Source organism: Lethenteron reissneri, chromosome 51 (assembly GCF_015708825.2).
Source record: "Lethenteron reissneri isolate LAM-NWPU_2019-01 chromosome 51, ASM1570882v1, whole genome shotgun sequence".
In the NCBI taxonomy this organism is placed as follows: domain Eukaryota; kingdom Metazoa; phylum Chordata; class Hyperoartia; order Petromyzontiformes; family Petromyzontidae; genus Lethenteron; species Lethenteron reissneri.
In genome coordinates, this window is record NC_083829.1 from 6023345 (window position 1) to 6049353 (window position 26009).

General features: G+C 53.6%; 1 protein-coding gene across 3 annotated transcripts; it reads left to right on the top strand.

The window, feature by feature from the left end:
* Window positions 1-852: 852 nt before the first annotated feature.
* On the top strand, window positions 853-25653 carry LOC133355442 (microphthalmia-associated transcription factor-like). Of its 3 annotated transcripts, XM_061572750.1 has the most exons (11): window positions 853-1069; window positions 11708-12085; window positions 13680-13739; window positions 14143-14472; window positions 17520-17618; window positions 19276-19396; window positions 20281-20337; window positions 21818-21893; window positions 22410-22557; window positions 23447-23538; window positions 23707-25653. In XM_061572750.1, the coding sequence occupies exons 2-11, from the start codon at window positions 11867-11869 to the stop codon at window positions 23858-23860; spliced, it is 1356 nt and encodes a 451-aa protein (XP_061428734.1). In that variant the 5' UTR covers window positions 853-1069; window positions 11708-11866; the 3' UTR covers window positions 23861-25653. The 3 variants fall into 3 exon arrangements, with proteins under 3 accessions (XP_061428734.1, XP_061428732.1, XP_061428733.1); XM_061572748.1 differs by having other exon boundaries at window positions 854-1069; window positions 23447-25653; XM_061572749.1 differs by having other exon boundaries at window positions 855-1069; window positions 20284-20337; window positions 23447-25653.
* The last annotated feature ends 356 nt before the right edge of the window (window positions 25654-26009 follow it).

Sequence of the window (26009 nt, forward strand, 5' to 3'; positions counted from 1 at the left end):
CTGCAAGCTTGTGTGGTTAATGCGGACTTGGTATCTTTGTGATGATGATGATGATAGGTGTCCCATTTGGCGTTTGAACATCTAAACGCCTCTTAATGCTGGAAAGGCTCGATTTTTTAAAATATTTTCATAATTTTTTATCACTTTTATTTGTTTTGAGAACTTTTTTGACGCTTCTGTTTTTTGTTTTATGCCATTTGTTAATTTTATTCATTTTTGGATTTTGCTTGGTAGGGTTTTCATTTGCTTGCTGTGTGTGTTGGGCTTCTTTCTATTATGAGAAGTGGTTAGCGCTCTGCACTACGAAACCTGAGTTCGATTCCCGCTCACGGCCAACACCAGTGACGAGTATCTGAACCGGTCCTGGGCCTCCCCTAGGTCGACTCAGCTTCAAACGAGTACCTGTGCGGTGTATAAACATCGCCACTGGGGAGACAAAGGCGACCGGGCGTGGTGCTGGCCACCCACCCCCTCGTGTGCCTTCATAAGTGCTCGCTAACGACACTTGCTCCTACAGTCTGTTAAGGCTATACGGAATGTCTTTGTCTTTAAATCTCATTAATAGTACAGCGTTGAGGATGCTGTTGACGCGATACAAAACAACGAAAGTATAATTTTGTTACCGGTTACAAACAACCACCAATGTTCCTGTACCATTCTACTTATCATCACCATCGTGAGTGTGGCGGCTTCCCCGATCTACGTTTGTGTTGCTCAAGTTGGCCGGCTGCTGCTGCTGTTTGCCGTTCCGCCCCTGCCCCCTCGAGCAACAAACACACGAGCGGGGAAAGTCCCCCCCGGTTTCTATTTAAGGGCCGAGTCACCAACCCCTCGTGATCGCAGCTGCGCTCCGCCCACCACGGCCGCCACCACCACTACCACCACCACCACTACTACCATCCGTCTTGTTCGTCATCGTCATCACCACCACTACCATCCGTCTTGTTCGTCACCACCACCACTACTACCATCCGTCTTGTTCGTCGTCACCACCACCACTGCATCGTCATTCCTGTGCCGTGGCCGGCAACGCCACGGGAAGGTTGTGCCTCGTGCGGTCAGGCGGCCGGTGAGTTCGCTGTGCGGCAGCGGTGTTAGTCCCGGTGGTGGTGGCTGCGTGGGTGGGTGGTGGCGGTGTTGTTAGTCCGGGTGGTGGTGGCTGGGTTGTTGCTGTGTTGTTGGTGGTGGTGGCTGGGTGGTTGCTGTGTTGTTGAGGGTGGTGGCTGGGTGGGGGCTGTGTTGTTGAGGGTGGTGGCTGGGTGGGGGCTGTGTTGTTGAGGGTGGTGGCTGGGTGGGGGCTGTGTTGTTGAGGGTGGTGGCTGGGTGGGGGCTGTTGTTGTTGAGGGTGGTGGCTGGGTGGGGGCTGTGTTGTTGAGGGTGGTGGCTGGGTGGGGGCTGTGTTGTTGAGGGTGGTGGCTGGGTGGTTGCGGTGTTGCTGAGTCCTGGGTGTTGATTGGGCATTGTTATCTCCCATGTTAGCTGTGTGCGACTGTCTGGCATAGCTGTATGGTAGCGGTGTGTGTTGTGTGTGGGTGGGTGTGTGTTGTGTTGTGTGTGTGTTGTCTGTGTGTGGGTGTGTGGGCGTGTATGTGTGTGTGTTGTCTGTGTGTGTGGGTGGAGCACCTATGAAGGCCAGCACGGCACACGAGTGGGTGGTTGATGGTCAGCATCACGCCCGGCCGCTAACAGCACTTGCCCCGACAGTCTGTTACAGGCTACACGGGGGGGGGGGGGGGGTCTTTGTCTTTGTGTGTGAGTGTCTTGCTGCCTCTTGTCCGTTTAGATCCGTGCGACCTGCGTTCACCCCGCGCATTAGCCCCGCGTGACACGACACGTGTTGAACTCCCATCGGAGGAAGTTGTTTCTTGTCCCTGGCGCGTGTGTGTGTATATGGTGCAAGTGTGTGAGTGTGTGTGGGGGGAGGGGAGTAGTAGGTAGGCATCTTCGACACCTTCACGTGGCCTCAAAGTGCACGTAGCCTGGCACAGGCGCCGTTGGTGACGTCGTGGGGGTCTTGCTTGGCCTTGGGGCCTTGGCGACTGGTGAATGATGAGCCGTGTGTGTCTGCGGGTGGGCTATGCAAGGTACGCGCCGTGAAGTTTGTGTCGTGAAAGTTGCCTGCGGACGTGCGACAGAGGGTTTACACACAGTCCTGTGGAACTTTTACAGGGAGGGATAGACGTACTCTGGAGGTTTTTTCGGTAAAGTCACGTAGGTAAAAAATAAATGATGAAAATAATAGAAACAAAATATTTTATTATTTTATTTCTATTATTTTTATTCTTTTTTTCCCCTACGTGACTTTACCGAAAACAACCAAAGAGTATGAATCCTTGCAGTCACGAAAGCTTCAAATCTCGAAAGGGATAGACGTGTGTGGGGGGGGGTTAACGATGGCGTGAGCAGGTGAAACGTTGGAGCGATCGTGTGCTGTGTGTGCTGTTAGCGAGCCTTCATAGGTGCTCGCTAATTAGCTCTTGCCCCGAGAGTCTGTTAAGGCTATACGGGGGATCTTTGTTCTTGTTTGGTGGGTTGCTGGTGAGTAGGTGCTCGCTAGCAGCACTTACCCCGACAGTATTTAGTGTTCTGGGGTAATCGTCTTTGTGGGTTGCTGTGTTATAAAATGCTGCTGTTGTTGTGATCAGAGGAAACAAAAGTAGAATTATCAGCAGAATCATAAGAAAGAACAGCGGTAGAGTCGTGATTAACATTAGCAATAGCTGTAGTCATCATCAGTAGCAGAATATGTTTTGTCATTAGCAGTAGCAGCAGTATTATCACCGACGGAAGCAGCTGCAGAGTCATCATCAGCCGAATCATCATCAGCAGACTAATTGTCATTAGCAGCAGCTGCAGAATCATCATCAGCGGCGGAGTAATCGTCATCAGCAGAAGTACAGTGGAATAATTATCAGCAGTAAAATCGAAAGAATCGTCAAGCAGCAGCAGCAGCAGCAGAAGAAGCAACAAAATAATCGGCAGTAGAAAAATAATCTAGCAGGAGCGGACGTTTGGTTCCGCTTAGAATCACCGCCTTCCCTCCCTAAAATCATCGTCACCGTCACGATCATCGTCAACCTTCGCCACGTCCGGCGGGGTCGGCGCGTGAAGCCTCCCTCCGAGAGCCGGTCACCTCGCCACGAGGGTTTTGTGGTCCACTCGGAGCTGGTACAATCTCGGTGCCCTCACCCAGTTCTGTTGTCAACAGAAGCGTCCAATCCATCCGCCGGTGTAGCCTTAACACCCCCCCCCCCCCACCACTTCGTGTCTTCGCATCTGATTGGCTCACAAGTGACGACGTCACATTTATCCCCCCGTCTACGGGATGATTTCTCTACAAATCTGGCTGTCGCCTGATGATGCTGGTTGTAATAAGTGGGGAACCGTCGTAACTCGGATTGTAAGTGTTGTGGGTTTACTCTACCAACACACAACCGGTGTGCTGTACGAGTAACGAATTGATATTCTTGGTTCTTTCGGTGAAGTCACGTCGAAGGGAAAAAATAAAATAATATATTAAAATTATATTACAAAATAATATTATATTACATCATTATTTTATTATTATTTATTATTTCCCTTCTACGTGACTTTACCGAAAGAACCAAGAATATGAATCCCTGCAGTCACGAAAGCTTTAAATCGAAAAGAGTAACGAATTGGCATGTTCTGTTCACGTGACAAACCTTACTAATTGGCTGTGTCGGGTGGTGGCGAGTTTAATGACACATTCATATTGACGCGATCTAACCCAAAAAACACCTCTTATGGATGATATTGGTCGCGAAAGCTACACGTGTTAAACTTCAAACAGACTTGGGGCCAGTGCTGTTAGCGAGTGGCAGCAACTATGAAGGCTGGCACGCTATGAATGCCCAAATGATGGGCCTCTTTGTTGAGCTATAATTTGTGGAGGTCAGGTCGCTTCTGAAAAATAAGTGAATTCCTCAGTGGGCTTTGCCTGGTAGGTTGGGGGATGGTTTAGCGTTACAGTAAAACCTTGGATTGCGAGTAACTTGGTCTTGCGAGTATTTTGCAAGACGAGCAAAACATTTAAATAAATTATAATTTGATAAACGAGCGCGGTCTTGCAATACGAGTAGTACGAGTATACGCTTTGTCTGCCGAGCGTCACGTGATCACAACTGATGTACCAGTGCTTTGATATACGAGTGCTTTGGACTACAAACACGTTTCCTGAACAAATTATGCTCGCAATCCAAGGTTTTCCTGTATTTGTTTGTACGTTGCACTACTAGTATGCGTTTGTATTGATTGTTGATGTAACGTTATTGCCTGCTTTATAGCTCATCGGATTCCTCCATTATCAATAAATATTCTGATTATCAGCTCAGGGGGGTGCGGCAATCGCTCAGGTGGGGCCCCCCCCCAATATTGAATTCGTCTCGCACGGTCGCAGCCTAGAGGCTGTTCTGTATCGCGGACTGCTCTTGGCTTCATCGCATCGTCGCTTACGCTCACACGGCTCGGACATGTGAACTCCGTTTTAAAGAAGTGCTTTGCTCTTTGACTCTCTCTTGTTGATCGCATCTCATGGCGGCTGTCCGGGACGGGGGCCCAACTCTTCGCTTTGGCCACCAAGGGGAAGCCATGGCAATGTGTGTCACAAAGACAAAGGTCTCCCGTATAGCCCTGGCTGACTGTCGGAGCAAGCACTGTTAGCGGGTAGCGCCTATGAAGGGCAACCACCACGCCCGGCGACGTTTAGTAGCGCGCCTTCAATCCTAAGGTTCAAAGATTTAATGGAATTTCGAATTTGCTGTGTCCCTCCCAATTGTAAGACACGCTGTTCTCCCGGTCGTTTAAAAGAAAAGTCGGGGGGGGGGCCCGCGTCTTATAATCTGATAGGGGGGGCATGTCAGTGCAGGCCAGAAGACACCGTATTCTCTGGACGAGAAGACGCACACCACCACCCTTCAGAGGGGAGGGGGGGGTAGAAAGTGCGTTTCACGATCGGCAGAATACGGCCTCGGTTTCCTGGCCCTGCGCTCACTTTTCATCATTCTGCGAAAGGGTGGCGTCTGTCTCCCACGTACAGACGGAGCGCGCGCGCGTCCAAGGCGCCTTCCGAGTATTTAGTGGTTCATTGTTGTTGCATTGCAGGCGGGCTGAGTCATTCATTTATTCACATGCAACCGCGATCGATTTCCACGCTGGCAGGGGAGTGACATGGTGGCTGGGTGGGTTGATGGTTGGGCCGGTGGCTGGTTGGGTTGATGGTTGGACTGGTGGCTGGTTGGGTTGATGGTTGGACTGGTGGGTCGATGGATGGGTCGGTGAGCGGTGAGTGTACTGCACTACGAACCCGGCGACCCGGGTTCAATTTCCGCTCACGGCCACCAACACCAGTGACGATTATCTGGACCGGTCCTGTGCCTCCCCTACGTGGACTCGGCCTCAAATGAGTACCTGGTGCGATATGTGAAACATCACCACCAGGGAGACAAAGGCTGCCGGGTGTGGTGCTGGCCAACCCATCCCCCTGCGTGCCGCGCCGGCCTTCATAAGTGCTACTCGCTAACAGCACTTGCCCCTACAGTCTATTACAGGCTATACGGGGGATCTTTGTCTCTATTTCCATCCTCTTCCCCCCCCAAGTGTGTGAAGCCTCGCCCAGCTACTCCAGTGCTGGGGTTGGGTAGCGGCTGTTGGCATCGGTTACAGGAGCGTGCACGCCGGGCGTGTGTGCTGCGCTGTTTTTGTTTTGTTGAGCCGCTGAGATTTCTGCTGAGTCACTGCAGTGGTGGATAGGGAGGGGTGGTGGTGGTCTCAGGCAGCCCGAGGCCTTGGCTGGTGCCGCTTGACGGTCTGCAGCTGAAGGGGAAAGTGGATAGAAGCTTGGATAGATGAACTGGCTCGCATGTGGATGCGCTGCCAGGTGAACTGACTTATCAGGGAGATGGACTGACAGCAGTACGAGCTTGACAATGTAAATGGAGTGCATGCCTGTCAACCCCTTATCAGTGCCAACCTTATTACAGACCAATTCAGGCCTTATTGGTCACCCCGTGCCCCTTATACATCTCAACGTTCAATCTACAAAGCCCGTATTGAAACGGCTGTACGCCGTATGGACCTGTACACTCAATGTCCTTGTACAAGAATACGGGTAAACCGTATGGGTTGACAGGTATGGGACTGTTGGACTGGTTGCTGGTTTGACAGGTGTGTGTGTGGCGATGGGGTAGGTCGATAGGCTGGGTCGATGGGCGGGCCGATGGGATGTCTGCCGTGAAGTTGGGACTGTCTTGTAAGACGGCTGGATTGTCAGACAGTCAGATTGACAGATGGCGCATGGACCATTGTATTGTACTGACAGGTGGATGGACCGCCTGACAAATGGACTTGTCTTGCGGGTAAATAGCCTGATGTGAGAGGTAGACACTTTATCTCGAGAGATTGGACCGTCTGACAGGTGGGATGGTCAGACAGGTAGACAGATTGTCGGATTGACAGACAGCGACACGGACTGACTAACAGGCGTGTCAACTGTCTAGCACGTAGACAAACCTGACCAACAGGTAGACTGACTAACAGCTGGACAGACCGTCTGACCGGGCGAACTGACTTGGCAGATGAACACACACAGCTGATGCGCCTGTGGAAGGGGTTGGCTGTGCTCGCCACGCGGGGGATGTCTGTTGTGACGGCGACTCGCGGCTCTGCCACCTCTATGGGTCCCATCCCAGTTTTGGTCACAGATATAATATTAAACATTCTAAAAACTCCCAAACGGCGAGAGGCGTGCGTGGCTCACGTTTCCAGAGCGTCTTCTGTACCTGGGGTGGCGATGCTGCCGCTGAGTTAGTTACTCGCTGATTATTATTGTATTATCATCGGTCATGTTTATAACATTTACCTGCTGTTGAGCCAGGCAGCCCCTGTAAGTCCTCCCTCGCCATGTAACGTGGTCGCTACCGTAATATCAGCTGTTCCATGCAGCCCCTTTAAACCCTCCCTCCCCATGTAACGTGCTGGCTACCATCGCATCAGCCGCGCTGTCTAGCCCCTGTAAACCCTCCCTTCCCATGAAACGTGGTCGCTACCATGGTATTAGTTGTTCTATCCAGCTCCTGTAAACCCTGCCTTCCCAATGCAATGCGGCTTGTCCGGCTCACCATTCAAGCGGAGATTCTTAGCTCAAAGGGCCTTACCTGACATAATCGTGGCCGGCTAAGTTATGGACGTCTTCAATGATTTATGGTCTCAAGTCAATAAGCGACAGAGGCCACGACCCACTTTCTGAAGTCAGGATTTCTACCGCCTCCACTGCCGCCGTGTGATGGTTGGCACACCCGACCCGCGATCCAGAGGTCACCAGTTCGATTCCATGTCCTGGCACCGCGGTTGAAACAATGGGGCAAGGTTCTTAACTCCCTCGCCCCCCCTACCCTACCGCCGCCTATGTCCAGTTGGCGGTGTAACCAGATTCACCGCGGTTAAGTCGACCGGTGGGGCCGCTAGTGGTGGGGGTATAAAGTGTGGGTGCTCCCACCGCTTCCCGCCCCCTAACTGGACATCTGTGGGGAAAAAAAGAGCTTCATAGCTCATCGGATTTCTCCAGGATAAATACAGATTCTGATTCTTCCAGCACGTCTGACCAGGATGGAAGAATAGGCCAAATGAACCCTCTGGAGAGACTGCCTAGAGCGACCTTCAGGGGGGGGGGGGCCTTCTGTCAGCTGTGGGATGAGCAAGCAATTGCAGGGCTGCACCTTTACGGTCATCAAAGTGCGCAGTGCGGTTAGAATAAATTGGCAATCGTTTGACCATAATTCACCACGCCGGTCGTTGCCGGTTCATGAAGGGCGCGGGGCTCAGGCGCCGGTTGAGACGTCGCTCGCCGCCGATGTTGACCGCGGCGGAATCGAACTCAGCTCGCCAGGTGCCCGGGCCGGTGCGCTAACCACTGCGCCACCGCTCGCTCACTCCCATCCACCTGTAAAGAGGTGGCTACAGCGAAGGAAGTGGGGGGGGGGGGGCACTTGTGAAACATGGGGGAGCGGGGTTTGGGGAGGGAAACACGCTGCGGGTTTTGTGACGTGACGGGGACGTGAGCTCGATTGCACACGTGCTCGGCATGACCGTATCACTCTTAGTGACAATGGTGTCACTACTAGTGACAGTGGTGTCATTACTAGTGACGGTATAAATGCTACTGTTACCATGGTATGACTACTAGTGATAATGGTATCACTCTTAGTGACAGTGGTATCACTACTAGTGACAGTGGTATGACTTCTAGTAACCATGGGATCACTGCTGTACAGGATTCCCTTCTTATTCACGAACTTGCTATCCGCGAATTTGGCTCTCCGCGAATCGCATCTGGGACTCTAAATTATTGCACCGAGAGAGAGAAAAAGAAAGAAAGTGATAAAGTGATGAGAGATAACGCGAGGAGAGATAAAGTGATGAGATCGAGTGACCCTGATTATTCGCGAAGAGGAATACGTTCCGGAGATGCTCGTGAATAGAAAATTTCACGGCTCACGATATTGGCCTATGAAAACCTCGTTTTGAATTAATTATGTTAAATAAATACAGTACATGAAAATTGTATCAGCACCTTCTCACATCACTTTACCTGATCGTTTTATATCTCATCACTTTATCTCTCATCGCTTTATCTCTCATCGTTTTATCGCTCATCACTATCTCTCGTCACTTATCTCTCACCACTTTATCTCTCATCACTTTATCTCTCGCAACTTTATCTCCGATCGCTTTATCTCTCATCACTATATCTCTCATCGCTTTATCTCTCATCACTTTATCTCTCATCACTATATCTCTCATCGCTTTATCTCTCATCACTTTATCTCTCGTCACTATATCTCTCATCGCTTTATCTCTCATCGCTTTATCTCTCATCGTTTTATCTCTCGTCACTTTATCTCTCATCGCTTTATCTCTCATCGCTTTATCTCTCATCGCTTTATCTCTCATCGCTTTATCTCTCGTCGCTTTATCTCTCATCGCTTTATCTCTCATCGCTTTATCTCTCTTCGCTTTATCTCTCGTCGCTTTATCTCTCGTCGCTTTATCTCTCATCGCTTTATCTCTCATCGCTTTATCTCTCATCGCTTTATCGCTCATCACTTTATCTCTCATCGTTTTATCTCTCGTCACTTTATCTCTCATTGCTTTATCTCTCATCGCTTTATCTTTTTTATCCTCTCTCTCGCTCTCTCAATGCAGTCATGTCGAGTTCCAGATGCAATTGGCGGATAGCAAGTTCGTGAATAATGAAGGGAATACTGTACAGCAGTCATTAGTAGTGATACCGTTGAATCTACCGTGAATCTACCGCGGTGTGCATCTGCATGCACGCGGTCCGTGCCGTCACGTAGTCTGTGCTCGACATGCATTGTCACGTCTTATTTCCGGTCCGCGCCGACGCGCGTCTCTGCATTCCAATTTAACCGCATCCGAGATCGGCCCTCGCAAGGCCCAGTGCTGCACGGTTGCAGCGGCCAGTGGCCACGCTCAGTGGGGGCGGGTGAGGAGGGAGGAGGAGGGTTCTTCCTGGACACCAGCTGAACGCGAGTTGCACGCGAGGCCGCCGGACAAAGCGAAGAAATGTATTGATGTCCGTGCCTGCTGTGGCGGAGTTTTGCAATAACGCTCGCTCGGGGTAAATATATATATTTTTTAAACCCAACTCTCTGTTGCTTGGGGGTTGTAGAGAATGCACAGTGCGGTCACAATGCAGCCCAGTGTTTGTGCGCTCGCTCGCTCGGTTCACGAGCCTAGTGGGATGCCTAACGTTGCTCCTGCCCCGCTGTGTGTGGGTGTGATGGTTGTGTGCGAGTGTAGCGATTCGTGTGGGGGGGGCGGTGGCGCAGAGGTTAGCGCTACGAACCCGGCGACCCGAGTTTGATTCTCTTTTCATGACCGGCAACACCGGTGACAATTATCTGAACCGGTCCTGCGCCTCCCCTAGGTCGGCTAGGCCTCAAATAATTACCTGGTGCTGTGTGTAAACATCGCCACTTTGGAGACAAAGGCAGCTGAGCATGGTACTGGCCACCCACCCCCTCGTGTGCCGTGTCAGCCTTTCATTGGTGCTCGCTAACAGCACTTGCCCGCGTCGTCATTTCAAGGCTATACGGGGGATCTTTGTCTATGGGTGTAGGAGTGTGTGTGTGTGAGTGAAACTGCCCACGCACACAAACGCGTGTGCGCTTAGCCGCACGTGATGCGATTTTTTTTTGCTCTAACTCAGACCTCTCTGGTCGGTCAATTCTAGGAAGTGGAGTTGCAGCTACTTTGCCGCCTCCGCGGAAATACAGTTCCGTTATTAATTGAATAAAGCCTTCAGAGTCTGCATTCACGGTTCCAAGGAGCCATGCGGTCTTAAGTCGTACCAGACATTAACAACGACCCCAAATCACCACCAGCATTATCAGCCATGAGCAATCCACTGCTGGATGAAGACCTTCCTAAGCCGCCACCATCGCTCGCGGTCCTCCTTGCGATGGTCACAATCCACCCGGCTGATTTCGTGGTTGCACGATGTCTGTCTGTTTCCTCGTTCATGCAAATCACGTCAAGTGAAAATACATGTCGCAGTCTGCTATAATAAAGTCCGATTTTTCCGCTCTTACGCGTTACACGGCGGATCATGAAATGCTCGCCGTTAGCGGTGGGCAACATGCCGAGTGAAGCGCGATTGAAGAAGGTGTAAAGTGATTTTTTTTAATCGCGCTCAAAGCTCGGAGCCCGAGCCAAGCTCAAAAAACGACGCAAAAGACACTCGCTAAATACAAAGTTACGAGAGAAACTGATATGGTGAATATATTTGAACCAGTCCAGGGCCCCTCTCCTAGGTTGACTCGGCCTGAAATGAGTACCCAATGCGGTGTGTAAACAACACCAGGGAAACAAAGACGGCCGGGTGTGGTGATGACCACCACCTCGTGTCTCTTTCCGGCCTTCGTGGGCGTTAACCGCGCTGCGCTACAAACCCGGCGACCCAGGTTTAATTCCAGCTCGCAGGCATCAACACCAGTGACGATTATCTGGACCGGTCCTGGGCCTCTCCTACGTGGACTCTGGTGCGATGTGTGAACGATGTGTAAACGATGTGTGAACGATGTGTATACGGTGTGTGAACATCGCACCGGCGAGACAATGATGCTGGCCACCCATCACCGAGTGTGCGGTGCCGGCCTTCGTGAGTACAACTCGCTAACAACACTTGCTACAATAGTCTGTTAAGGCTACACGTGTGGGAGGGGGGGGGGCTTTGTCTTTCTTACCCAGAGGTTAGCGACCAATGCGAAGAGCTCGAGCCAGATGTAAGAGGTGACGTTTCAGGCAATGGCCGTTCTTCATAGCACACAGGGAGAAGGATCATCGTCCAAAACGCCGCCTATTATCATGTACAGTATATTTTATTTCCCATATTAGGCGGTGTTATGGATGGTGGTGATGATGATGATAAGACAGTAAGAGCGAGTGAAACAAAGGGAAGAGCTCAGGGTGATTGGTGGTGGTGGTGTTGGTGGTGACATTAACACTAACACTCGTGATCATGGTGGTCGTGGTGATGACAACAGTGACGATGATTATGACGAAGCAAGTGGAGGCAACACTGACCACGACGACGACGACGTTTGATGATGACATCACTGCTGATGATGATGGCGTTGACATCTGTCTGTCCGCATGCGTGGCGCAGGTCTCCGCCTGACCCAAGCTCCACCGAACATCCTCCTCGGCCCCCGGCGCCCGTCCGTTGGATCGTGGGGGGGTTCCTACGAGGCGGCATCGTCACACCCCGGCAGCCCCCCAACTCTCCCGCCCCTGCCCCCCACTCCGCCCAACTTCGTGAGTCAACATGGGCTCGCGAATCCTGCTGCGGCAGCAGCTGATGAAGGACCAGCTGTGCGAGGAGGAGCGAAGGACGCAGCAGCAACAGCAGCAGCAACAACAGCAGCAGCAGCAGAATGCGACGTTCTTGCCCGGCCAGCAACGGCCCAGCGCGCAGACGCCGGCCATCAACGTGCAGGTGCCGGCCGGCCTGCCCAAGGCACAGGTGCCGGTGCAGGTGCTCAAGGTGGGTCCTCGCTCCGCTTCTCTTGCGGGCGTTCTCCAAACTAGAGTTGAGACCGAATGATTCGTCAGCGCCGCCCGTCTGTCTGTACGTGCGTCTGTGCGTGCGTCTGTACGTGCGTCCGTAGTGGAGGGGTCCTCGCTCCGCTTCCCTTGCGGGCGGTCTCCAAACTTGAGTTGAGAGCGAATGATTCGTCAGCGCCGTCCGTCTGTCTGTGCGTGCGTCTGTGCGTGCGTCTGTGCGTGCGTCTGTGCGTGCGTCTGTGCGTGCGTACGTCTGTACGTGCGTACGTCTGTATGTGCGTACGTCTGTACGTGCGTCTGTACGTACTTCAGTACGTGCATACGTAGTGGAGGGGTCGTCGCTCCGCTTCTCTTGCGGGCGTTCTCCCAACTGTAGTTGAGAGCGAATGATTCGTCAGCACCGCCCGTCTGTCTGTGCGTACGTCTGTGCGTACGTCTGTGCGTACGTCTGTGCGTACGTCTGTGCGTACGTCTGTGCGTACGTCTGTGCGTACGTCTGTGCGTACGTCTGTGCGTGCGTCTGTGCGTACGTCTGTACGTGCGTCTGTGCGTACGTCTGTACGTGCGTCTGTGCGTACGTCTGTACGTGCGTCTGTGCGTACGTCTGTACGTGCGTCCGTAGTGGAGGGGTCTTCGCTCCGCTTCCCTTGAGTTGAGAGCGAATGATTCGTCAGCGCTGTCTGTACGTACAGGTAGTCCTCCGCTTACGATGGAGATGCGTTACGACGACCCCATCGTAAGTAAAAAATATCGTAAGTCGAAGATGGCCTAGCCTACCCAGGAGTCTTAAAGAATGGTGATAATTTAGCAAAACAGAGCAATTTACAGTACCGTACTGTATAAACTATATACTGTATGTATTTATTAATTACAATACTGTATTGCACAGTAAAATGTAAAGTAAGAAAACCAAAGTAAATTCTTAGCCGACCTATATGAACTGCAATTTAATAGAAAGTTTTTTCAGGAAACAATCCTATCTTCTATAAAAACTTTTAACATGCATTGAACGTAGCGTATCGTGGTAACCCTAAAATGAAATCGCTAAAGCTACGTATCATACATGGTTTGAACGTACCGTATCGTACCTCGTACGCTGCTGCCTTTGCCTGCCGCACGAAATTTTAAATATTTTACAATTTTGTCGTATCGCTATCGCCATCGTAAGATCAAAATATCGTAAGTCGGACCATCGTAACTCGGGGACTATCTGTACATACGTACGTACGTCCGGGACTTCACGATAACTCTCGTAAAGATGAATCCAGTACGGACGAAAGTTTTAGTGTGAAGTTGTGTTGCTGTTTGCGAATTACCCTGGCCGCATTGGTCACAGGATTATTGCCTGTAATTATTTAAAACACGCTTTGTTTGGGGGGGGGGGGGGGGGATGCGGGGTGGAGGACACCGGGACAGACTTCATGAAACCACGGGGGATGTCCCGGTCAAACCGCGACTCTGCGAGGCTTTGGCACAAATTCTTCCACGAGAGTAGTACCGTGGTGAACGTGGGACGTGGCGAGGCGAGGCGATGACGCTCGTTGTATTTCTCCCGTTGTTTCCGTTGTCACCAGGTCCAGACGAACCTGGAGAATCCGACCAAGTACCACATCCAGCAGTCTCAGCACCAGCAGGTGAGGGTGCTTGAGTCCCGTCCTGAACTCGCTCGCTCACCAGAGCTCGCAAACGGGTTTTGATTCCTTACCCGTACCCATACCCGGCCGCACCAGGGTCGCAAACGGGTACCCGTACCCGGTTGAGTACGGGTATCGGGTAGGGTACGGATATCGGGTACCCGGTTGCGACCTCTGTCGCTCACTCACGGCTTGGCACAGCGCCGTCCCACCGCTCACTCGGGGAAGTGTGGAGAATCTCCGCTGCAGTGAATCTGCGGAATCCACGGCGGCAACGGTCCGCGCAGTCCACAGCGGTGGCGCCAACCCGCGACTCGCCGCCTCGCGACCCGTCGCGCTGCCCGTGCCTCGCCCCTTCCCAATGTCGCGGCGCGTGCTCCCCGTCCCTCGCGCCCGTGCGCAGGTCAAGCAGTACCTGACCACGACGCTGGGCACCAAGGTCGCGCACCAGGTGCTGGCCATTTCACGCCCGTCGGCGAGCTCCGCTCCTAACATGACCGGCGCCGCCGCCACCGGCGCCGGCACTGCCGGGGTTCACGTCTCCCCCGGGCAGCAGCAGCAGCAGTTTGCCACGACGGCCCCGACGGCGGGGGCGCTGGCGGCGGCGGCGGCGGCGCAAACGCAGTCCGTGTCGCCTCACGGCTCTGCCGTGCTGCTGCCGGGCAGCGGATCCGGCCTCAACAGTCCCATGGCCCTGCTCAACATCAACAACAACGAGAGCAGCGAGAGGGAGGTGCGTGCTCGTACGTGCGCGTGTACACATGTGCGTGCGCGCGTGTGCGTGTACACATGTGCGTTTACACCTGTGCATCTACACGTGTGTGTGTGTGTGTGCACATGCGTGCGTTTATTTTGCCGGCTGATACTTGCCCGTTGACAGCACTCTTCCCCGACAGTCTATTAAAGACTAAAAGGGGTGGGGGATCTTTGTCTTAATGGTTTTTACCTGCTGTGAATTGCTCGCTCACACCACTTGCTGGGAGGAAGGGTCCCCCACTGGAGCGAGCCGTAGAGTGGTAGTTGGCCTGCTCTTCCACATGGACCCAGAGACGTCTTGGAAGACCTGGGAGCACGCGCATCTTCAGCCATCGCACGCGACCTGCCGACCATTTGTTCTACTGCTGCCCCATTGATTCAACTGCCGCTCCGAGAGATCTAATTTAACCCCCCGCAGCTTCTGGATTGTCCAGCGCGCTGACCCATTCGCCCTGCTGTGACAGGCCGCTTCGTTTCAGCTGTAGGCTATCGCTGCATCGTTTTACCCGAGAAAGCATCGCCGCGTCTCAACACTCTTTGTCAGTGGGGGTGCTGCTAAGTTTTCGCAGTAGGGGGCGACAATCGCTGCGCTTTTCCCCAGCGCAGGAATTTGCGAGTGATCTGTACCAGCGTCACGGTTCAAATTCGAACAAAAAACTTTTTTTCTTTTACCGTGTAAGGCCTACTAAGCTATAATAGCTCTTTTTTTTTTAGAAGCGACCTTGCCACGAATAATAGCTCAACGAAATGATTTTCCTGTGGAAAATTACACCAGCCAAATCCTCCAAACGCATGATGTTGATTCTAATTGGTGAGGGAGAAACCAGAGGACCCGGAGAAAAATCCATTCCACCACGGGGAGAACACGCAAACTCCAAATATACAGCAGCAGGCGTCACGGTTGGGATCGAACCCATGACCTCCTGCATACCAGGCGAGGGAGTTAACATCTCACCAGGATTGTGAGATTGGCAAATTTGGATCGTGACCTCCGGCATTCGTGCCCACATCTTTACCAAATGGCATCACACGATCATTCCTGTCCATTGCGAAATGTACGGCGTGCATTGCGTTACATATTTGTTATTTTTAGTTTACGATTGATGCAGCCGCCGCAGTGTTAACCAGGGCGGCAGTGGGATTCGAGGCCCTTTAGCCGGCAGTGGTGTGAGCGAGTAACCTGCAAGGTGGACTTGTGTTTAACGTGTTTCGGTCACCCAGGTTCACGTCTGTTTGCTTTGGCCAGGCTGTGTAACCTGGTCCCCAACACCGCACAAACGTCGTCTATTTTCAGGTTTTCTATTTTTATAAACGGAATAGTTTTTTTTTTTTTAAAGCTTTTGCCACACTGATGACAGAGAGGTTATTTATAGTCGCCCGTGCGAGTTCATCTTGCGAAAGAGCAGATGACGCAGATCCCGGCTTCCATTTGCCGCGAAGCTTCTGGGCCGCGACCTCTAAACCTCATCTGCTGCACGAACCTTGGTAGCAGCAGATGATGTGGATAATGGGTGATGATGGTGATGATGATGGACAAATGGAAAATGTCAAATTCTCTGGTCTATGTGCATCATCATTACAGTGATGATTCACCACTCTGCTACTCCTCACTGGCAATCACCTGCATGGTCCATCAATCGCCTCAATGTCAAATTATCGTTGTTGGTCGAACATCAACATCGGGCGTACGCAAGAAGAAAGTGTGCGTTAACACAGGCACCAAGTTCTGTAATATATTTCGATTTAAAGCTTTCGTGACTGCAGGGATTCATCTTCTTGGTTCTTTCGGTAAAGTCACGTAGAAGGGAAGTAATAAAATAATAAAAATAAAACATAATAAAATTAAATAAAATTATTCTCACGACGTTTCGGCCACAACGCAAGCAGCCGTCCTCAGGTGAAAACCAGGTCCGTCGAGGCGACAGAGTTCTGTAATATACACAGAGGTTGTCTTACCGCTGGAATAAATGTTTCTATGTACGTTGAACCTCTTTCGCGCACCGTACGTAGCCAACCCTGCTAATCGGAGATGCGGGGGGAAGGACAACAAACTAAACACAAAAAACTGTTGTGAAGAAATGTATTTTCTATTCAGTATAGTGGTGTAAGTATATAGTTGTGCAGTGTGTCATAGTGTCGTACGTAGTGTGTATTGTAGTGTATGTACGTTGAACTTCTTTCGCACCGTACGTCGCCAACCGTGCTAATTGGAGGTGCGGGGGAAGGACAATAAACTAAACACACAAACAGCAAAGTGCACAGCTGCCAGTGGCTTCTAACGGTGTGTATCAATGGGCTCTGACATGGCCAAACGGAGGGAATCGAACGTGGGACGTAATGAGTCCCTGTGGGCTTTCGCCTGGTTAAGTAAAGCGCGTTCAAAGCGTAGTGGATCTCATCGCGGGTCTTAATTGGTTGAATAGGAAAAAAATATTCAAGCGTCAATCTCAGTCTGCTGTCATCTTGTTAAGTGAAGGATGTCAATGGCAAGAGAGACTGCGACTTGCAATAAGCTCTCACCTGGCTAAATGAAGGACATCGCGAGGCACGATGAATCTCGGTGGTCGCTCACCTGAGTGATTGTCAAGTGCGTCGGTCGCGATACGACGTCTCACTGCGTTCTCTCACGGCTAAAATGAAGGGCGGCGGAGTTCAGTGGACCTCGGCGGGTTCTTGCCTGGTTGAAATGAGCACGCGAATCTCGCTCGTTGATGAACGTCGTCCGGCTTCTCACGTGGTTAAATAAAGGACGCCACGAGGCACGGTGAATCCGAAACGGGGGTCACGCGATCGCCCCCCCCCCTCCCCCTTCGCCAGAGGTCGCAAACGGGTTTTGATTCCTTTCCCGTACCCGGCCGCACCAGGGTCGCAAACGGCTACCCGTACCCGTACCCGGCAACCGGGTATCGGGTAGGGTACGGGTATCGGGTACCCGGTTGCGACCTCTGCCCCTCGCCCCCCCCTCCCCGCTCGTAAACTAAACGACGCGCGCCCGCGCGTGTCTCCCGCCGTGTCGCGGCACAGATGGAAGACGTCATCGATGACATCATCAGCCTGGAGTCGAGCTTTAACGACGAGATGTTCAGCCTCGTCGACTCCTCCGGCCTCCCGCTCTCCAACACGGTGAGCAAGCGCGGCGGAGTCGCGTCGGCTCTGCGAGTCCGTGCGTCCGTCTGTCGGTACCGGGGGGAGGGCACTCTGGTAGAGGCGGTCCGCCGAGGACGTAATCCGAGTGCCGTGTTGCGTTGCCGTTGGCGACACGGCCTAGAGAAAACCGGACACGTTGACCTGGCTCTGTGTGTCCGTGCATATCGTGGGGGTCACGGCAACTCTCGCAGAGATGATCTGATACCAGCGAAACTTTTAATGCAAAATGTTGTTTGCTATTGGGGGGGGACTCAGCCTGGGCAAAACCGGTCACGTTGATCTCGGGATGAATGAATTAGCTCTGCCCGTGTGTAACGTGGGGGCCACGGTAACGCTCGCGGCGTTGATCCGATACCAAGGGAACTCCGGTGCGGTGTTGCGTTGCTATTGGTGGGGACTCGCCCCTGGAGAACACCGGGGCAAATTGATCCAAAGAATTCTGCCCAACAAACCTGGAGACAAAAACACCGGTGCCAGAAGGGGGGAAGCAAGGCACCTCCGCTCCCATCTCCGCCTCCGCCCGGCAATGCCCTCCCCGACGCCGCGGCCTCGCAACGTGGTAGCGCGTCCACGCGCCTTGCAACGTCGCATCGTCGTAGCGCGTCCACGCGCCTTGCAACGTCGCATCGTCGTAGCGCGTCCACGCGCCTTGCAACGTCGCATCGTCGTAGCGCGTCCACGCGCCTTGCAACGTCGCATCGTCGTAGCGCGTCCACGCGCCTTGCAACGTCGCATCGTCGTAGCGCGTCCACGCGCCTTGCAACGTCGCATCATCGTAGCGCGTCCACGCGCCTTGCAACGTCGCATCGTCGTAGCGCGTCCACGCGCCTTGCAACGTCGTATCGTCGTAGCGCATCCACGCGCCTTGCAACGTCGCATCATCGTAGCGCGTCCACGCGCCTTGCAACGTCGCATCATCGTAGCGCGTCCACGCGCCTTGCAACGTCGCATCGTCGTAGCGCGTCCACGCGCCTTGCAACGTCGCATCGTCGTAGCGCGTCCACGCGCCTTGCAACGTCGCATCGTCGTAGCGCGTCCACGCGCCTTGCAACGTCGCATAGTCGTAGCGCGTCCACGCGCCTTGCAACGTCGCATCGTCGTAGCGCGTCCACGCGCCTTGCAACGTCGTAGCGCGTCCACGCGCCTTGCAACGTCGCATCGTCGTAGCGCGTCCACGCGCCTTGCATCGTCGCATCGTCGTAGCGCTTGGAGAGGACCGTCGCAAGGCCACGTTGCTGCTGGGGACTTAAACCGCGTACCCTCTTTGCCCAAAGCGATGACCCAAACTTTGGAGACACAACCCAGAGCAAAGGTGGGGGGTGAGGGGGTGGGGGGGGGAAGGAGTTGCAATTATGGAGGCGCCCGTACGGGCCCACCCGTACCCCCATCCACTTCCACGGTTATTCGGGAACCAACCCTACAAGCCCCGCCCATCACCTCCCGTCCAGCGGCACGACGTGGGAGCAGAGGGAAGACATTTCCCCCCCCACCCGTTAGTTTTTTCATTTTTCCGATTGGTCGAATAGTGTAAACTGCAAGCCGCTAGAGGAGTCGGTTACTCGAGTGAGCAGTATTACAGCCCGTGCTCTAATGCGTGTGCCTGGTTGTGTTTGTGTCCGCCTATGTGTCCCAGCTGCCGGTTCAAAGCAACGGGCTGGAGGTGTATGGGGGCGCCGGGGTGGTGATCCCGGGCATCACACTGACCAGCACCAGCTGTCCCGCCAACCTGGCGCCCGTCAAGCTGGAGGTTGTGGGTAAGAGCGTCTTGCCGTTTTATTTTTTGTATAAATATCGCGTTTTGGTTGGAACCACTTGGGTCCCTGCGTGTGTATATGGGTCACTGTGATTCTATGGATCTCTGTGTGTGAGTCTGAGCGTTTCAGTGCGAGTGCATGAGTCTGTATGTTAGTCTATGGGTCTCTGTGTGGGTCTCTGAGTCAGGGAATCTCTGTGAGTCTTTGGGACTCTGTGCGAGTCTGAGTCTGCGTGAGTCTGTGAGTTTGTGCGAGTCTCTGTGAGTCTATGGGTCTCTGTGTGAGTCTATGGGTCTCTGTGTGAGTCTATGGTTCTCTGTGTGAGTCTATGGGTCTCTGAATCAGGGAGTCTCTGTGAGTCTATGGGTCTCTGTGTGAGTCTATGGGTCTATGTGTGAGTCTATGGGTCTCTGTGTGAGTCTATGGGTCTCTGTGTGAGTCTATGGGTCTCTGTGTGAGTCTCTGGGTCTCTGTGTGAGTCTATGGGTCTCTGTGTGAGTCTATGGGTCTCTGTGTGAGTCTATGGGTCTCTGTGTGAGTCTCTGGGTCTCTGAGTCAGGGAGTCTCTGTGAGTCTGAGTCTGCGTGAGTCTGTGAGTTTGTGCGAGTCTCTGTGAGTCTATGGGTCTCTGTGTGAGTCTATGGGTCTCTGAATCAGGGAGTCTCTGTGAGTCTGTGGGTCTCTGTGCAAGTCGCCGGTGATGGGGCCGAGACCACCGGCTCGCCGTGCTTGAACGCTCTCTCGGGGTTTAAGTCGCGGTTTGGGGGCGGCTGAACCCCCCCGCCCCGGACGTGAACCTAGGATCGCGGCGACAGCGGCAACGTCCTCCCTCCTGGTCTGCGTCGCTCCGATACCGCTAATGGACACGCATGTCTTTTGCACAGAAGATGAGCATCGTGTCCTGGTGAAGGAAAGGCAGAAGAAAGACAACCACAACCTCAGTGAGTGCCTGCTCCCGCTCTACGCGCACACTCCCTCGCGTGTGTGTGTGTCCGCGTGTGTGTGGGGAACGGTAGTGTAGCGGTTAGCACGCTGCGCTACGAAGCTGGCGACCCGGGTTCGATTCCCGCTCAAGGCCGACACCAGTGACGATTATCTGAACCGGTTCTGGGCCTCGCCTTGGTCGACTCGGCTTCAAATGAGTACCTGGCGCAGTTCGTAAAAACATCACCACTAGGGCGACAAAGGCGGTCGGGCTTGGTGCTGGCCACCCACCCCCTCGTGTGCCATTCTGGCCTTCATAGGTGCTCGCTAACAGCACTTGCCCCTACAGTCTGTTAAGGCTATACGGCAGATAATTATTTTCGTGTGCGTGTATGTGCAGCTTCACCCGGGAGCTCTCCGTTCCAGGAGAGGGGGGCGTGGAACGTCTTTAAGTTGACGGGTCGAATAGGACCTTTGAATTACCAATGGGAGCTGCGGTGGTGAGATGTTAACTCCCTCGCCTGGTATGCAGGAGGTCGGGGCTTCTATCCTGACCCTGACTCCTGTTGTCTCTTTAGAGTTTGCGTGTTCTCTCTTCGCAATCATAAACTTGTGTTTTAGGTTATTTAGATTGTTTTGCTGCTATAAATGTACGCATGATAAGCCACTTCGTTGAGCTATCATTTGTGGCCATGTTGTTTCTGAAAAAGAAACGAATAGCTCAGTGGGCTTTACCTAGTAAGATAAATAAAACAGTTCAGTAATTGACATGATATTCTTCAGTTAATAAAAACAAATCACATCATCACCTCAACCATCACGCCGTGGAAATGATCAGCATCATCTTCGTCGTCATCATCGTGAAGGTCGATTGGTTCATGAGGATTGTTTCAAATGTGTGGAGAGGCTTTCATTCAGCAGTGAATTGACTAAAATCTGAAATATCATTATTATTAGTCAAATACTCAAAAGTCGTCGAGATCATTCTCAATGCATTCATCACCTGAACTATCAAGCTATGAAATCATAATCATCGTCGCCATTATAATAATTGCCATCATCATTATTGTCGCCATCATCATCATCGTCGTCGTCACCATCATAATCATTGCCATCATCATCGCCATCATCATCGTTGCCATCATAATCATTTCCATCATCATCGTTGCCATCATAATCATTTCCATCATCATCGTCGTCACCATCATAATCATTGCCATCATCATCGTTGCCATCATAATCATTGCCATCATCATCATCATCATCGCCATCATCATCATTGCCATCATAATCATTGCCATCATCATCGTTGCCATCAGCATTGCCATCATCATCATCATCGCCATCATCATCGTTGCCATCATAATCATTGCCATCATCATAATCATTGCCATCATCATTGCCATCATAATCATTGCCATCATCATCGCCGCCATCATCGTCGTCGTGAAGTTCGTTCGTCCCCTGACCTCCTGTCGCTCTCTTCTCCTGCCGCAGTCGAGCGGAGGAGGAGGTTCAACATCAACGACCGCATCAAGGAGCTCGGCCTGATGATTCCCAAGTCGAACGATCCGTGAGTGCTCCACCCCTCGGCGGCCAGCACCTGCCGGGCGTGCGCTCGCAAACAGCGGGGGTCCTGCGGGGGGCCAGGGGGGGGGGGGACGCAGGCGGGGGGGGCGGTGAGGGATGAGGGGTGGGTTAGGCCGCGTTAGGGCGAGCGACGGGCTGGAGGGAAATGCGTCCCGAGGAACGGGTGGCTCTTGTAGCTCCAGGCTGAGCCACGCACCGGCGTCAACACGGTGCAACCCCGGTTGGATATTGATTTGTTTACCTTTCCCATACTTCGCCCTCCTGTCGTGTTTTTTTATTGTTTGCTGTTGTAATGTTCTCACCCCGTGTGCCCTTACCGTCTGTGAAACAGAGCTTTATAGCTCATCGCATTCCTCCAGTGTAAATAAATATTGTGATCGCGATCTTCACCTTGCACCGTTCTAAATCGCCATCTTATTCATTAACCGTCGCGTTGAAAATCGTCGCCGTAACCCCCCGAAATGTATTGACCGTGCGCCCGGCGCGTGTCCGCCCGCAGCGACATGCGCTGGAACAAGGGCACCATCTTGAAGGCGTCCGTCGACTACATCCGCAAGCTGCAGAAGGAGCAGCAGAGGCTGCGGGAGGCCGACTCGAGGCAGAAGAAGCTGGAGCAGACCAACCGGGGACTGCTGCTGCGTATACAGGTGCCCGCACCCTGTCACACGATGCCCGCACCCTGCCACGCCGTCCCCGCACCCTACCACACGATGCCCGCTCCCTGCCACACGATGCCCGCTCCCTGCCACGCCGTCCCCGCACCCTACCACACGATGCCCGCTCCCTGCCACACGATGCCCGCACCCTGCCACGCCGTCCCCGCACCCTACCACACGATGCCCGCTCCCTGCCACACGATGCCCGCACCCTGCCACGCCGTCCCCGCACCCTGCCACACGATGCCCGCTCCCTGCCACACGATGCCCGCTCCCTGCCACACGATGCCCGCACCCTGCCACGCCGTCCCCGCACCCTGCCACACGATGCCCGCACCCTGCCACACGATGCCCGCTCCCTGCCACACGATGCCCGCTCCCTGCCACACGATGCCCGCTCCCTGCCACACGATGCCCGCACCCTGCCACGCCGTCCCCGCACCCTGCCACACGATGCCCGCTCCCTGCCACATGATGCCCGCTCCCTGCCACACGATGCCCGCTCCCTGCCACACGATGCCCGCACCCTGCCACACGATGCCCGCTCCCTGCCACACGATGCCCGCTCCCTGCCACACGATGCCCGCTCCCTGCCACACGATGCCCGCACCCTGCCACGCCGTGCCCGCTCCCTGCCACACGATGCCCGCTCCCTGCCACACGATGCCCGCTCCCTGCCACACGATGCCCGCACCCTGCCACACGATGCCCGCTCCCTGCCACACGATGCCCGCTCCCTGCCATACGATGCCCGCTCCCTGCCACGCCGTGCCCCACCGTTGGCAAGCGGTTGCGTGGAGCAGGAGCTCGAATCGGCGCGGTCGTTGCGACCGCTCTTGACACCCTCCACCACCCCCCTCTCCCCCACTCCGGCCGGCAGGAGCTGGAGATGCAAGCGAGCACTCACGGCCTGCCGCTCTCCTCCCCCTCCGGCCTCAACACGGCCGAGCTCATGACGCAAGTCGGCATCGCCGGCGACGTCTCCGCCGCCGCCGCCGCCGCCTTCGACCTCGGCCGGCACAACCAGCCGCCGTCTCGGGCCTCGTCTGACGCGGGCGGCCTGGACCTCGACAGCGTTTGCGGTTTCTCCTCCTCCGGCGGCGCCTTCTCGCCGGCGCTCAGCTACGGCGGAGACGGCGGCGGCGGCGGCATCGGCGGCGGCGATGTTCTGATGGACGAACTGATGAGCCCGCTGGGGCCGCGCGACCCCCTGCTGTGCGCCCTCTCGCCCGGCGCGACCTCAAAGACCAGCAGCCGGCGCTCCAGCTTCAGCATGGACGACGAGGACATGTGACGGGGCGCCCAAGGGGGACGGATTGACGATGAGGATGAGGTTGGAGGGGTAGATGTAGGTGAGGAGAGGGAGATGCAGAGGCTGTGAAACAGGAGCAGGTCTTCAACATTCCAACGTTTGGTTTTCGTTTTTTATTTTTGTAACGCGTTTTTTATTCTTCTTCCGTCTTCGTCCGCCGTAGATTCTTTTGTCGATGCGGCAATCGCACGGTTTTGCCGGGGTCGTAGGCCGGGAGTTTTAGCAACGTGGAGATCTTGTGGCACGTGAGCTGTGCTACGATTGGACGGTTTGATCGGGTCGTAGGTCGGCGTTTGAGTCAAGTGGCGATGACGTGCGAGATTGAAGCCGACGTTGTGACTGGCGGTCACGGGTCCCATAGTTTTAAAGAAATTCGCGATCATGTGACGCCCAAACCGTGCTCACGTTTGGACAGTTTTGCCACTGACACATTGGAAATCGGCGATCACATGGCGTGATATACAGGCCACGATTGGACGGCTGCGTAGGTCGTAGGTCTGAGGACGTGGAGATCGTTGTGGTGCAAGTTATGAGACTGCGATTGAACGGTTAGCGGTGTGGGTGAGGTAGGTCCGATTTTTCCGGATTTGACAGTTGATGAGAGTCGTGGGTTCGCGTCACCTTAGGCGCCGTCCATCGTGAAACAACAACAACAACCAACAGCAACTTCAGAGTGGGACTCTTTATTATGATTTAAAAAACGCGCCATTGCGGGCCGTGGATCCGGGTGGGCTGTGTTGTGTCAGCAGCGTCGGTCCATGAAGAAGCGGGACGATGAACGTGCATGGAGGTACTCGCGTGCCATGATTACGAGCGTTGCGTTGTTGTCACCAAGCCCGGGCTCGCGATCGATATTCCCCGCCGCTGGTTAGTTTCTACGGGAATATCTTTCCCGTTCACTTTTTTGTTTCGCATTTACTCACCATTCCAGAAGCTGCGTCATTAGCCTCTCGATATTATGATGGTGGTTGTTGTTGTTGTCATGAGTAGTTCCTAAACTTTAATAGGAATGCACCTTTGTGTATGCCGTATTCTCCAAATTTCACTTTTCCTCCCTGTGTGTTGAGGCAAGAGTTGGTGGGGGGGGGGGTGCGTTTTATCATCCGGCACACGTGCGTGTTAGTGCGTGTTAGTGCGTGTTAGTGCGTGTTAGTGCGTGTTAGTGCGTGTTAGTGCATGTTAGTGTGTGTGTGTGTGTGTTAGGCATCTGTGTGTGTTAAGTGTTTGACTGCTTGTGTGTGAGTGTGCCTGTGCAGCAGTTAGTGCGTGTTAGTGTGTGTTAGTGTGCGTTAGTGTGTTAGTGTGTGTTAGTGTGTGTTAGTGTGTGTGTGTGTTAAGCATCTGTGTGTGTTAAGTGTATGACTGCTTGTGTGTGAGCGTGCCTGTGCAGCAGTTAGTGCTGCACCCCCGAGTTCGATTCCCGCTCACGGCCACCAACATCGGTGACTGTTATCTGAACCGGCCCTGAGCCTCCCCAGGTCGTCTCGGCCTCAAATGAGTACCTGGTGCGGTGTGTAAACATCGCCAATGGGGAGACAAAGGCGGCCGGGCGTGGTGCTGCTAGCCACCCACCCCCTCGTGTGCCGAGGCTACACCGGGGATCTGTGTCTTTTACCAGATTTGAGTGACTTTATTGACAGCGGCCACAAGATTGGGTTGCTTCTTAACTTTGCGAAGCGTCTTATAACCTGGAGAATACGGCACACTGCATTGAATTCACACACGCGCACGTGTGTGTGTGTGTGTGAAATCCAATAAATACACCTATTATGATATTAACGCATATGTACATACATTTACCTGTGATTATAACCCGTATACATTGCATATAATTGGTTTATATCCATCAGTAATTGTGCGTGCGTGTATAAATTTATCTCGAACATCAAGGCCTCCGGCTAGCCTTGTAGACTGTTAGGAGAGAAGCTGTTGTTGGTGACCACCTACAAATCCACCTCCCTAGGTGCCTGCGTGTTGCTATATAAATATGTGTATATAAGAGGAAATGTATCCCGCTGTGCAGCGTTGCATAGGGCAAAACACTTTAGGGCGCTTTAGACTTTGGCCACTTGTATGGGATAGCCAACGAGAACGGAGAGATGGGGGTGGCGGGAGTGGGGGGTTACCCCCC